The following is a 13,165-nucleotide window of genomic DNA, read 5'->3' on the forward strand; positions in this document are numbered from 1 at the left end:
CTCCCTCCCGTGTGTGTGTGTGAACATGCATATGGAGACCAGAACTCTGCCTCAGATATTGTTGCTCAGGATGCCATCCACATTGTTATTTGAGGCAGAGTTGCTCTCTTAACATGTAATTCTCTGATTTGGCTAAACTGACTGGCCAGCAAGCTGCAGGGATCTGTCTGTCTCCACCTACCCAGGTACCCAGTTGAGATTACAAGCACACTCCACCAGGCCTGGCTGTTTTACATGGGTTCTAGGGATCAAATTCAGGTCCTTAGGCATGCATGACAAATACTTTACATACTGAGCTATCTCTCCATTCCAAGTTTAGAATTTTTGTTTGTTTTTGTTTTGTTGTTGTTTTTTGAGACAGGGCCTCACTGTGCAGCCCTGGCTGGCCTGTAACTTGCTATATAGACTAGGCTGGCCTCCAACTCAGAGATCTGCCTGCCTCTGTCTTCTAAACGCTGGGATTAAAGACATGCACCACAATGTCCCACCCCTAGTTTAAATTTTTGATGAACTCTGTATGTTAAAGTTATTAAGCTTTGATTATTATATGTATTGTAAAAATGTTCTCTAATTTATATACTTTTCCCCTAGCAAAATCTAAGACTTTCTTTGAGTTTAAACTTGTTTATACTTGAGTTTTGACATAGTCTGGTTTATGTGTTTAAAATTCACGCTATGAGGGCTGGAGAGATGGCTCAGTGGTTAAGAACACTGGTTGTTCTTGCAGAAGACCTGGGTTCAAATCCCAGCACCCACATGGCAGCTAACGACTGTCCATAACTCCAGTCCCAGGAGATCCAACAGCCTCTTCTGAGCTTCACAGGCATCGCATGACATGGATGCATTTACCTACATGCTGGCAATACAGGCATACACGTAAAAAAAAACAATGATAAATAAAATTTAAAATTCACACTATGAGGAAGACAACTCCAGATACGAAAAGAGAACTGCATCAAGATTACTGTATCCTGAAGATTTAGCTTTTAATACCTTGAAATGTCAAATTAGATTCTAAAAACATAAGAAAATGGCAAATAAAAATCTTTTACAAAGTCAAAACTCTGTTTGCTGGATTTAGTACCTTCACTCAGATATTACATAAATAGAAAACTTTGTAAGATGTTCATTTCAGGAATTCCTGTTAAAACAGCTGATATTTCCAGTAGGTTAAGACTTCTAAAATCCTGAAGTAGGGCCTGACAGGTTGTGGCCACATGATGGTGTTTCAGCTCTGTTCCCTTGAAATGCTAACCTGTAGCTGGTTGATGTCTATATGAAAGTCATACTTCGGTGTTCTCTCTGGCTAATGACTATAAGATTCTGCTTACTTGCTTGCTTTTCTTATTCATGTGAGACAGGTTCTTACTATGTAGCTCAGACTGGCCTGGGCCTCACTATGTAGTCCAGGCTGGCCTCAAAGTCATGACAGTCCTCCTGCCTCAACCTCCCGAGCCCTGGAATTACAGGCAAGAGCCATCACATCTGGCTCTCCAGGGCTGTTTGAAAAGGTGTTGTTCGTTTGCACTTTGTCCTCTGCATTCTTATTACTGTGACCAGTCCTGCTTTCTTCACCTTGTATTTCAGAAAAGCCAGAGTTTTAACGGTGCTCATTTTGAACAGCTTCCTTTAAGAGAACTGTCTTCAGTTGTATTTAATTGTTATTTTGTTTAATCTCTAGAACTCTTCCTCCTGGGTGCTGTATAACATGGCTTCATTTTACTGGAGAATAAAAAATGAACCGTATCAGGTAGTGGAATGTGCCATGAGAGCGCTGCACTTCTCTTCCAGGTAAGATTCCGCCTCCGGACCTCCTGATTCTTCACCTCACTGAGACTGTTAAAGACTCATGTACAAAAAAACAGTAAGAAGCAGCATTGCGTTATAACAGTATACTTCTCATCTCACACACAAAAAAGGCAGATGTCAAAAAGTTCAAGGTGATAACTGTGTGAGATACTTTCCATTTCATTTAGGAAAATGTGTGTATAAGGTAGGACCAAAACTGGAGGAATTGGCATAAGTTAAAATAAACTTATCTTTGGAAAGGGGTGCATGTGTGTGCACGGATGTGCATGTGTGCATGCTGCCTGCACCTATGTGTGCATATGTAGATGTCAAAGATCAATATCAGGTATTGTCTTTTATTGCTGTCCACTTTATTTTTGAGACAGGGTCTCTCACTGACCCAAGAGCTTGCTATTTTTGCTAGACTAGCGAGCTGGTCAACAAGCCCCTGGGATTCACCTGTTTCCATTCCCCCAGGCTAGGGTTGCAGGCATACATGCCACAGTTGGCTTTTGTGTAGGTACTGGGGGTGGAGGGGTCCAAACTCAGATCCTCAAGCCATCCTGCCAGCCCCTACAATGAACTTCTCTTAAATCAAACATATACCCTAAATGAAATTTTAAATCATAAAATGTCTGCCAGACCTTATTTTTGTGGCAACATTTGTAGCTATCAGATTGAGGAAGCATCATCAATAATTGAAAAATGAAACTTGAGAAGTGGCTCTTCAGAATCACAGAGCATCATCCTGACTTCCAACTACTTTTCTCCTCTTCTAGGCACAATAAAGACATTGCCCTGGTCAATTTGGCAAACGTTCTTCACAGAGCACATTTCTCTGCTGACGCTGCTGTAGTAGTCCATGCAGCGCTGGACGACAGTGACTTCTTCACCAGCTATTACACACTGGGCAATATATATGCAGTAAATACTACTTTTTGTTTCTTTAACTATGCCAGGTGCTATGATACAATAGGCTTTGTTAGTTTAGTTTTGGTTTCATTTGGTTTTCCCTCAGTAGAATGTCCCTTTTTTCCTTTCTATTTTTGTCTGAACCATGGAAATGAAGTAATTGGTTGGGGGCAGGGGGTAAACACACCTAAATACTGTATCATAAGGCACTTAGCCTCCAAACAAAAAGAAAAATAAATTGATTAGACTTTTTAACCGCAGAATAAACCTCTTAAGGATAACAGTGCCCTCCAACTATAGTATATTGTGGGGATTTGTCACTGATCAACATCCTCTTCACTGCAGAGTGAGATGAGATTTCATAAATCATTAGAGGTTTGAACAGATGCTACCAGCATGGCTAACGTTTCTTCCTGTGTGTGTGTGTGTGTGTGTGTGTGCATTTGTCTCTTTAGATGCTTGGGGAGTATAACCACTCGGTGCTCTGTTATGACCATGCTTTGCAGGCCAAACCTGGGTTTGAGCAAGCTATAAAGAGAAAGCATGCTGTCCTGTGTCAACAAAAACTGGAGCAGAAATTGGAGGCCCAACATAGGTAATTGGAAGCAAAAAATTTCACTGTGCACCAGCATACAGACCCATAGGTTAGAACTGTATATGGTGCTATCACTTTTAACTTGGTCATTAGAATTAAGGAGGAAGCCTCTTCATAATGAAGGCCCATTCCTGTTTACCAAATTCAGATGCTGTAACACAGTTCAGTTATTGTGCAGCATCTATTCCAGGGATAATTGCAGCAAAAAGCCCACTGAGATCTTTGCTTACTGACTAGTTAGTTGGTTTTGAGGCAAGGTCTCACTCTATAGCCCAGGCTGACCCAGAACTTACTGCATAGACCACCCTGGCTGTGAACTCTCAGCAGTCCTCCTGCCTTAGCCTCCGAAGTGCTAGGATTACAGGTGTGAGGCACCATGCCCAGCTGAGGTCACTGTAGTTTTGATTGTGAGTTATTGTCAGGAGGCTAGGTCGAGGTAGAGAGGCTACAGAAATTCAGGGATTCTCTGGATTTCAGTATTTGTATTTCCATAGAACGTACCATGTCAATAAAATTGCTGTGTGTACAGTATGAGACCGTTCTACAGGCCTTCAGCCTCTAGAGTCAGACATGGTAAGTGACACTGAGAAATATTTAGCCCATATTTTAATTGGATCTCTGTGTTAAGTTGTTCAGTAATGAAATTCCTTTGTACTTAAGGTTTGGTTGCATAAATAATATGGCCAGCTAAGAAACGTCATATAATTTAGAAATGAGTTTTTTAATTTCTCGGAATTAACCTTATTATTTTCAGACTGTTTTGTTTATTAAAGAGTTAAAGAGGGGCTTAGAATTGATTAAACTTGTATCTTTGTTCATGATCTGTTTAAAGCATAATGTAGTGGAACAGAAGGAAGAATAGCTTATCTGTAACGAGCTTTTAGTCAACTTGCCTGGCTAAGCCTCTTCCAAAGGTGTGCTCTTAGTAACTGAGCTCACTCGCTCTCTCAGTCTTTACAGGTTTAAATTTTCCACGTTACAACATAGTAAGCAATAAGGTTTTGATGATTAAATATAATCAGGCAGCTGATTTATTGAAATCAGGTGATGAAGAGTAGCTCTAAGCAAAGTTTCTCTGGCTTTTCCCAGAGTCTGTAAACTGAAGTAGAATGGAAGAGAAGGGTGCTGTGGCCCTAAATTTCAGTCTGTCTGCAAAATCAAAGGGAAAGTGGAAAAGAGGGAAAGACTCTAGAAAGGTTTTGAATATCAGTGGAACTAATACAAAGTTTGTTCAACCATAATAAAGCTATTAAGTATGCAAATCATACTATGATATATTTTAATTTATGCTATTCATCTTTGTTTTTTAACCATATGTGTTAATTTATTTGTGTATCTAATCCATCTGTGGTGCTAAGGATCAAACCCAGGACTTTACACATACTAGGCTCCAACATATCTCCAGCCCTAATTTGTTTTCCCTAAGGAAAGCATTTTTTCCCTTTCTTTGTTGAAATTCTGCAAATTTCATAAAATATATTTTGATCATATTTCAATCTCCTTTCCTCTCGACCTCACCTTACTACACCCCCCACCCAATTTCCTGTATCCTTAATACATATTAAGGACTAAAAAGTCAGGTTTGTGTCCCCAGTTGCCTGTCAGTTTGGGTTCATCCACTGGAGCCTGGTCAGCCTACCAAGAGTCTCACCCTTAAATGACATTAACTCCCTTTCTCTCAGCAACCATCAATTGCCAAAACTTCGGGTAGGAATGGGGTTTTTTACTTACTTCCCCATGGCTATGTTGGGATTTTGTGTGGCTTGAGTCTACATGAGATTTTTGCATGCTGTCACTATTGCTATGAGTTCATATGAGTAACTCACTAGCTGTCTGGAAAACTTTTTTTGTTGTTGTTGTCATCCATCTCCTCTGCCTCTTATAGTCTTTCTACCTCTTCCACAATAATCTCTGAACTTTTGGAGTACATTTATTTTTAACTAATATATAAACATATAGACATGTACATACATTATAATGGGGCACTGTTTGACATTACCATGTATGCGTTCTTTGTCAGGATTAGCATCTGTATTCACCATGAAGACATGATAAACATTTGAGGAGATAGTAGTGTTTTCAGCTTAGACAGCTGGGTGAATTGCAGTGCTGCTTTGCACAGGGAAGCGGGGCATAAGAGGAAGAGCACATTTTGTGGGATGCATCAATTCCTTTTTGGAAGAACCCATGGCAGACTCCCTGCAACTGCCCCTCTGGCCTGTGTCCTTCAGCTGTCTCCCATTTGGCTGTGTGCTCAATTAGGGACAGTGAGAAAATGATAAGTCCTTTATATCTGAAAAGCCCAGCACACGATTTCATGTTGAAATATTATGCTTTAAAGACTCTGGTATGGTGTCATGCACTTTTAATCCCAGCACTTGGGATGCTGAGATTGGCTGATCTCAGTGAGTTTGAAGCCAGCCTGGCATACATAGTGAGTGAGTTCTTGACCGGGCCAGCCAAGCTATACAGTGGGACCCTACATTCACATTTTTCTCATATATTAATAAAAAGTAGCATTTATTTAGCATTGCTATTCTTGAACTTGTGATACGGAGTTACAAACTGCTGAGAACCATAAATCTATTCATTTAAGTACGTTTTTACAATTCGGGATTTAAAACTCTGACCTTCCCTGGTATTAAAACCATGAAGATCCCTGCAGAGAACGCTGAATGAGCTGAAGGAGTACCAGAAGCAGCATGACCACTACCTGAGGCAGCAGGAGATCCTCGAGAAGCACAAGCTGATGCAGGAGGAGCAGATCTTGAGAAATATCATCCATGAGACACAGATGGCCAAAGAGGCGCAGTTAGGTATGTGTGTCTCCAAGGAGGTAAGGGCAGGGAGGACATTGACTGCTGGCATGCCGTACTGTCATAACTTCCAAGCCGCCTTACTGTGTCTTAAAGCCAAGATGCCTTGGAGTAGTATACCAGGAGGCCTGCAGAGCTGCTTTGACTGACTTCTTACTGTGAAATTAAAAACCAGATCTTGAAGACTGTAGGAGTCAGGGCTAGAGAGATGGCTCAGCAATTAAGAGCATGTACTGCTGTTGCTGAGGCTCCAAGTTCAGTTCTCGCACTCTCATCAGGCAGCTCACAGCCTTCCGTAACTCCAGTTCCAAGGGATCTGATGCCCTCTTCTGAACTCCATGGGCACTTGCAATCACACATGCATATACCTACACACAAACAAACACATATACACATAATTAAAAAGAAAGTAAATTTAAGCTTTAAATTTTTTTTAACTAAAAAAAAAAATTCTGCCAGATGTGGTAATGCATGCCTTTAATCCCAGAACTCAGGAGGCAGAGGCAGATGGAGCTCTGTGAGTTCAAGGCCAGCCTGATCTTAGAGAGTTCCAGGCTAGCCAGAGCTACATAGGAAGACCCTGTCTGAAAAAGCATATATATCCTAGAAGTCTTAGATTTATCCACCTTTAGTTTGTATGTCATCTACATCCTTGAGCTCTGGATAGAGTACAGTCTCTGCCACAGACTGTGTGAGGTGGGGCTGAGATTCTGCCTTCGTAAGGAACTCCTAGGTGAGGCCCATTGCTGCTTTTCTAAATACTGCACTATGGGCAACAAGGTGTTACACTAAGCAACACAGGTAGATGTGGCAACACATTCTCTATATAACACTAGTAAGAAAGGACACATCTTTTTGTCCTTGCTCTCTTAAAAAGAAACACTATTTAAAATTTTTAGTACATATGTGTGTGTGCTTGAATGTCGTGGTCCACATTTGGAGGTCAGAGGACAACTTGGGGGACATGGTTCTCTCCTCTCACCATGGGGACCACAGGGGTTGAACTCGAGTCATCCAGCTTGATGACAAGTGCTTTTACCCACTGAGCCATCTTGCTGGCTCAGCTCAAAGACACTATTTTAGAATTTAGAATCTTAACTAGAATTTGTCTCAGGTAGGACTTCTTAACCCAGATTAGTTGCAGGGGTTTTGAAATCATGTCCATGGTTATATGGGGAATTGCTTATGTGCATTTTTTTACCTGGGAAGTAGTATATCACTTTCATTAATAGTTCTTGGAGTTTGTTATCCCCCAAATAGAACCACTGATCTAGGAGAACTTCGGAATCAATAATTTGATTGTATAGAATTTTTTTGTATGTGATTAAATCCCAAGGGAACAGATCTGGTAACTTAACAATGGAAAATAATAGAATGTCTTAAATTATACCCTCCTCTTTTGATAAATATGTTGCTCTGGAAAGACTCCTAAGAGTTGAACCTTAGCTGTGGATCATATATTGCCATTTTGAATATAAAGAATATGTCCAGATTTTAGTCTACTAAATAGAACCTTAGCTCTTACATACAAATTTGAAACAAAATTAGAAGCTACATAAAGCAAATTCTCTCTAGAGAGATGGCCAGAGGCTTTTCAAACTATGAAGTCAACAAATTCTACAAACATAGAATGTAATTGCCAGAATGATCCGTTAGTGGAGCCTCCTTGTTTTATAAAAGAAAATGGAAATTCTTTAGTGAGCTCACTTATTAAACATTAGTGAACATTTATCTGTGTAGATAACCGTAAGTACTCTGAGCTCTAAGAGGCACAAAGTCGAAACGGAAGGACTGACACTAAGAAGAACATGTTGGCATTGCTTGACCTTGCCCATCTGTGTAATTTCTTACTGCAGGAAATCATCAGATATGCCGTCTGGTCAACCAGCAGCATAGTTTACATTGCCAATGGGACCAACCTGTGCGCTACCATCGAGGAGATATCTTTGAAAATGTGGACTATGTTCAGGTCTTTTACTTTTACTTGGTCTCTTCTAGTTCTCATTAACTGTCACATATCTAAAAATAATACCATATCATCTTCCTTGGATTTCTTTTAAATTTGATTGCTAAAATTCACAAGTATCCTATAAAGCTTTTAAGATTTGAATGTCATGTGTATGAAGGCAGATTTGTTGAGTCCTCAGCTCATAGATAACATTGTTTCCCAAAGTACTGTCTATATGCATATGCATTTGATTCTTTTCTCCTTTACCATGGGAGCTAGAATTGAGCTGTTACTACTATTTAACTCAAAGCTTTCATCACTCCTTCTAAACTATGAGTAAAACTTACTTAAAATGTGTGGGAGATAACTATCTCTTTCCTGAAGTCATGAGTCCCATTATGTTACCTCACCAAAACACCAGCAAAATAATCATTATCACTAAAAAATATTTAGTAGGCACCATCACTAGGTATATGCTTTCTCTCACCTATTTCTGTATATGTGCACACAGTACCTACATACTCATCTGCATGCACAGGCTCTCTCTCTCTCTCTCTCTCTCTCTCTCTCTCTCTCTCTCTCTCGTGCAGGCATGTGCGCTCTCGCTCTCGCTCTCTCTTCAGACACTTGTCATTAGATTCAGGAACCATCTGGAAAATCTAAGATGATCTAGTCTCAGGAATTTTAACTTAGTATCATGGTAACTGCTTCTGGGTAAATGATATAGGGAGTAAACACAACCAGACTTCCAATTACTATTTAAAAAAAAAAAAAGGATGTAGAAGGAAAAAACAGCATTTATCCTATCCTACATAAGACCCATTATGTGCTATTATAGATCTAGAAATTTCAAGAGACAGAGTTAAACTTAGAAAAAACATGGCCAGGTATGGTGGCACACACTTTTCATTCCAGTACTCAGAACACAGAGGCAGGCGTATCTCTGTGAGTTTGTGGCCAGCCTGGTCTATGTAGCGAGTTCAAGGCTAACAAGGGCTATATAGTGAAACACTATCTTAACAGAAAAAAAAAAATCAGGAAAGCATTTATAGGGGAATAAACCCAAGAAAATTTGAGTCCTTTAATTTGAAAAAACTAGACATTGGGAAAGAGTAAGAAGCAAAAGGAATTTAAAGAAAAGGAATAAAGTGGGGCTAGAGAGATAGCTCAGCAGGTAAGAGCACTGCAGTGGCTGCTCTTGTAGAGGACCCGGGTTCAGTTCCCAGCACCCACACTGGATGGCTAACAACCACCTGTAAGTCCAGCTCCGGGGCGTTCTAACTCCTCTGGCCTCTGCAGGCACCTGCACACTTGTGCGGATGTAACCACACAGACACAAATATACACATAATTTTAAAAATTTAAATTTAAAGAAAAATGCCTGTACCAGGGTTATTTCTAATAGTCTGTAGTCTCAAGATTACATCACCATGTATAGCTAAAGAATCTGTTACTATCATGAAGATGTAGAGCTGTAAATTCAGTGTACATGTTCCTTTGTCCCATGACTTACCTGTTCCATCCCATCCCTGGTCCTTTTCTCTTCATCAGGCACAAGAACCATGGTATCTTGTAAGTATAGCATATGTTTTCTCTTAGTTTGGAGGAAGGCTGTCTATGTTTGTGTCCTTCATTTTCTCGTTTCTCCTCCTAACTCTAAAGCTTGTCTAAAATCTCTAAATGATTGCTGCTTTCAACCCTTAAGAATACTTTCTTAAGCTTCCTTGCTTCCAACCACAGCATTTGCTTTATAGAGTAATAACCATTTTAGTATACTCAAGGGAGAGGCACAAGTTTCTAATTTAGCTAATCACTGAGCCTAAAAGAGCCCAAATCATAAGCAGGAACTAAAAGGACAGGAAAACAGTCCATGCTATTTTTTTCTCACCCTTCAATGGCAAAGTTGAGTGAAAGCTGTTACCTGCATATCCATTGGAGAATACTATTGGGACACAGTTCTAAAAAGTGAAAGACCCTATTACTTTGGTGCTAACCTGCCTTCTGATTTTCTGTTAGACCAATGATGAATATTCACTAGATTCTTTACCAAAATCTTGCTCAGAATCCCATTTCTATTCAGTTTGGTTAAACTTTTAATTTTCTAGTTTGGTGATGATTCATCAACTTCCAGTATGATGTCGGTGAACTTTGATGTTCCAGCCAATCAGAGTGATGTCAGTGATTCCATCAAGTCCTCTCCTGTAGCCCATTCTGTTCTCTGGATCTGGGGCCAGGACTCTGATGCATATAGGGTAAGTGGATATATAGATTGGTCAAAGAATTTAAAGCAGCGGCCTTCCACCACAGTGATTACAGCCCTACACTGTTGAGCTGAGTGCAGCACACATTGAGTAAACTTACTATTAAATGGAACACATTCTATTAGGTAGTGGATCAGTAAAACACAGTCTCCTCCTTGAGCTCGTCACAATCAAGGAGGGCAGGTAGAAGCCCTGATTCCAGTTCATAGTTTTGCACTCTGAATATTATTGCCAACTTCTAGCTTCTTCACTTACTTAATGAGTGCTTAATACTAGGCTGTTACTAGGAGTATTGTAGAGAAGCCTCTTGCCCTCTTGAAGCTTACATTCTAATGGAAGAGTCAAACAATAAAACATTAATAAGTGCATTTTTAGGCTAACTATGAAGAGTTCTGTGTTAGGTAAGTTGTATGTTAACCAAAACACAAGGACGAAAATGTGTACTTTTTATTTACCATTAAATATTCAGAATTTAATTGGGTATTCTAACAGTAATAATTCAATCATTAGATTTAATTATTATATAGTACAGACTCCTTAAAGTTTGGTGACTTTAAGATATAAGTTTAGTAGGCCTCTCGAACAGTTATTTATATGTAGAAAAACGAATACTTCATAAATTACTAAAAATTATGAAGTTTTGGCGTTTGGCATAAGAAAACTGCTTTTGCACCAGTGTTTCAAGCTTACGCATGCTTCAGGTGAAGGCCCCAGCCTGTGCCTCTAGTGGACGTCAAGAAACAATGTGCCTGTTACTGTGTGAAGCCCAGGGATAGACAGAATCAACTACAGGTTTGGTTGATCAAGTGGCCAGTGATGTTGCCCATCTCTTTCCCTTCTTTACTGTGCCAACTGCAATATTAGTTTCACTTGAAAACCTGATTTCCTCATGGTCACAAGATGGGATCTGCAGCATCTGGAGCAGCATGCATTTTTGTTGTTGTAGTTGTTGTTTTAACTTTAAAAAAAAAACTTCACTGAGAATTTCATACATGCATATAAGGTGTTTTGACCAAATCCACACCCACTCTCTCCCCTCAAACACCTCCAATATTTCAACTTCGTGTACTCTTTTTTTTTTTTAAATGGGGATTTTTGCTACTCTACCATTACCCCTCTGAAGAGGTAACCCTAAAATCTTTTAGTGATTAGATACAAGCTCCCAAATACTTCTGTCATCTTTGGCCTTTGCAACAGAGTATGTTGATAAGAGGCCCAAAGACATTTTGACTTTTAGCCAAGACACTGGCTACTTTTCTTTGGGGTCTTTTTTACCCTAACTGCCTACCCATTTTCTACCTGCTGTTATCACACCATCCTCTGAAGAGGTTACCCAAATTGCTGATAGGGAATCGGGACACAGACCGCTCTGACTTCTTCCATGCTGAACAGGGGCACAGGATAAAGCAATTGGGGTACCCCTTCAGTGGGTCTATCTAAAAGACTCACAAATTGTATAACCCTTATCTGTAGGGAAAAAAGAAAGTCCTTGACTGGTGAATAGGGGATGTGAAGGAGAAGTAAAGGCAAGAGTAGTTAGCATTACGAGTTCATGACAGAGAACCAGGAAAAAAGTCAGAACAGGGCAAATTTCAAATATTCATATCAGAGTCCATTGGGATTTCTTGATAAGAGCTTCCAAAAGCATCCCTCTATTGGGTTCCTCCTCATTTTTCTTTCATCTGCCAAGGCTGGACTCAAGAGTGATGGATTCAGGATTTGCTTTCTGGTATTTTGGTAGCTGTTGGAATGGTTAGAATCAGTGTAAGCTCCCTCTCAAAGGCTTCAAGATAACTAAGGAGTTGCTGAGGTATGTGTATGACCTGAGGGTATGCACACTGGAAAGCCTTTAGACAGCATGGGTCATGCCTTCTCTTCCTAGCCTTCCCCAGATTGTATACTTTAGCGCTCCCCAAATCCAGGAGAACATGTGTGATTAGGGTCAAATTACATATAGTTGGTTGGGAAGAGTGGGTGGATAATAAAGTGAGGTCCAATGACCCTGCTTGGCACTCCCTTAATGAATGAGCACAACCGTCAACAAGCCCAATTGTGACGATGTTTAGCAATCAGGCTCAGCTGAAGTCATGATGGTGGTAGTTATTTCATTCAGTAGAGACTGCTGTACAGCATCATCTTATTAAAAGGACCTGGAATTTAAAAGGATTTGGTGCTGGGATCCACATAAGAGGGAGAACATGTCGTTTGTTTTTCTGAGTCTGTGTTACTTCACTTAGTATAACAGCTTCTAGATCCAGCCATTTACCTGCAAATTTAATTATTTCATCTTTCTTTACTGCTGAATAGAACTACATTGTGTAAATATACCACATTTTTGTTAACCACTCGTCAGCTGAGGGGCACTTAGGTTACTTCTATCTCTTAGCTATTGTGAAAAGAGCAGCAACAAACATGGTTGTACAAGTGTCTCTACAATAGGACGAGTCCTTTGGATATATGCCAAAGAGTGGTATAACCAGGTCATATGGCAGGTTCATTTTTATTTTTTTAAGAGTTCTCCACAGTGTTTTCCATAGGGGTTGCACGAGTTTGCAATCCCACGATCAGTGAATGAGCGTTCCCCTTTCTCCACATCCTCGCCAGCATTTGATATCATTTGTTCTCCTGATCCAAGCCAGTCTGATTGGGGTAAGGTGATACCTTAGGGTGGTTTTAATTTGCATTTCCCTAATTACTAATGATGTTGAACACTTTTTGAGGTGTTTCCTAGGCATATTTATTTCTTCCTTTGAGAACTCTGTGTTTAGATCTTTAGCCCATCTTTTAATTGGGTCATTTGGTTTCTTGATTCTTTGTTTTTTTAGTTCTTTATACATTCTGGATG

At 39.9% G+C, this 13,165-nt stretch overlaps 1 protein-coding gene across 3 annotated transcripts in view; it reads left to right on the plus strand.

Annotated features, from left to right (window-relative positions):
• The window catches only part of Ttc17 (tetratricopeptide repeat domain 17), a 144,154-nt gene that overhangs the window by 37,748 nt on the left and 93,241 nt on the right, over positions 1 to 13,165 (plus strand). For 2 of the 3 annotated variants that reach the window (XM_008848928.2, XM_008848930.3), the window contains exons 6-11: positions 1,682 to 1,791; positions 2,568 to 2,712; positions 3,156 to 3,295; positions 5,951 to 6,111; positions 7,968 to 8,080; positions 10,165 to 10,311. In XM_008848928.2, coding sequence (XP_008847150.2) covers positions 1,682 to 1,791; positions 2,568 to 2,712; positions 3,156 to 3,295; positions 5,951 to 6,111; positions 7,968 to 8,080; positions 10,165 to 10,311 — 816 coding nt within the window. The remainder of the gene's footprint in view (positions 1 to 1,681; positions 1,792 to 2,567; positions 2,713 to 3,155; positions 3,296 to 5,950; positions 6,112 to 7,967; positions 8,081 to 10,164; positions 10,312 to 13,165) is intronic. The other variant, XM_008848929.2, reaches the window with a different exon arrangement.

Source organism: Nannospalax galili, unplaced genomic scaffold (genome assembly GCF_000622305.1).
Source record: "Nannospalax galili isolate Female #2095 unplaced genomic scaffold, S.galili_v1.0 scaffold784, whole genome shotgun sequence".
Taxonomy (NCBI): Eukaryota; Metazoa; Chordata; class Mammalia; order Rodentia; family Spalacidae; genus Nannospalax; species Nannospalax galili.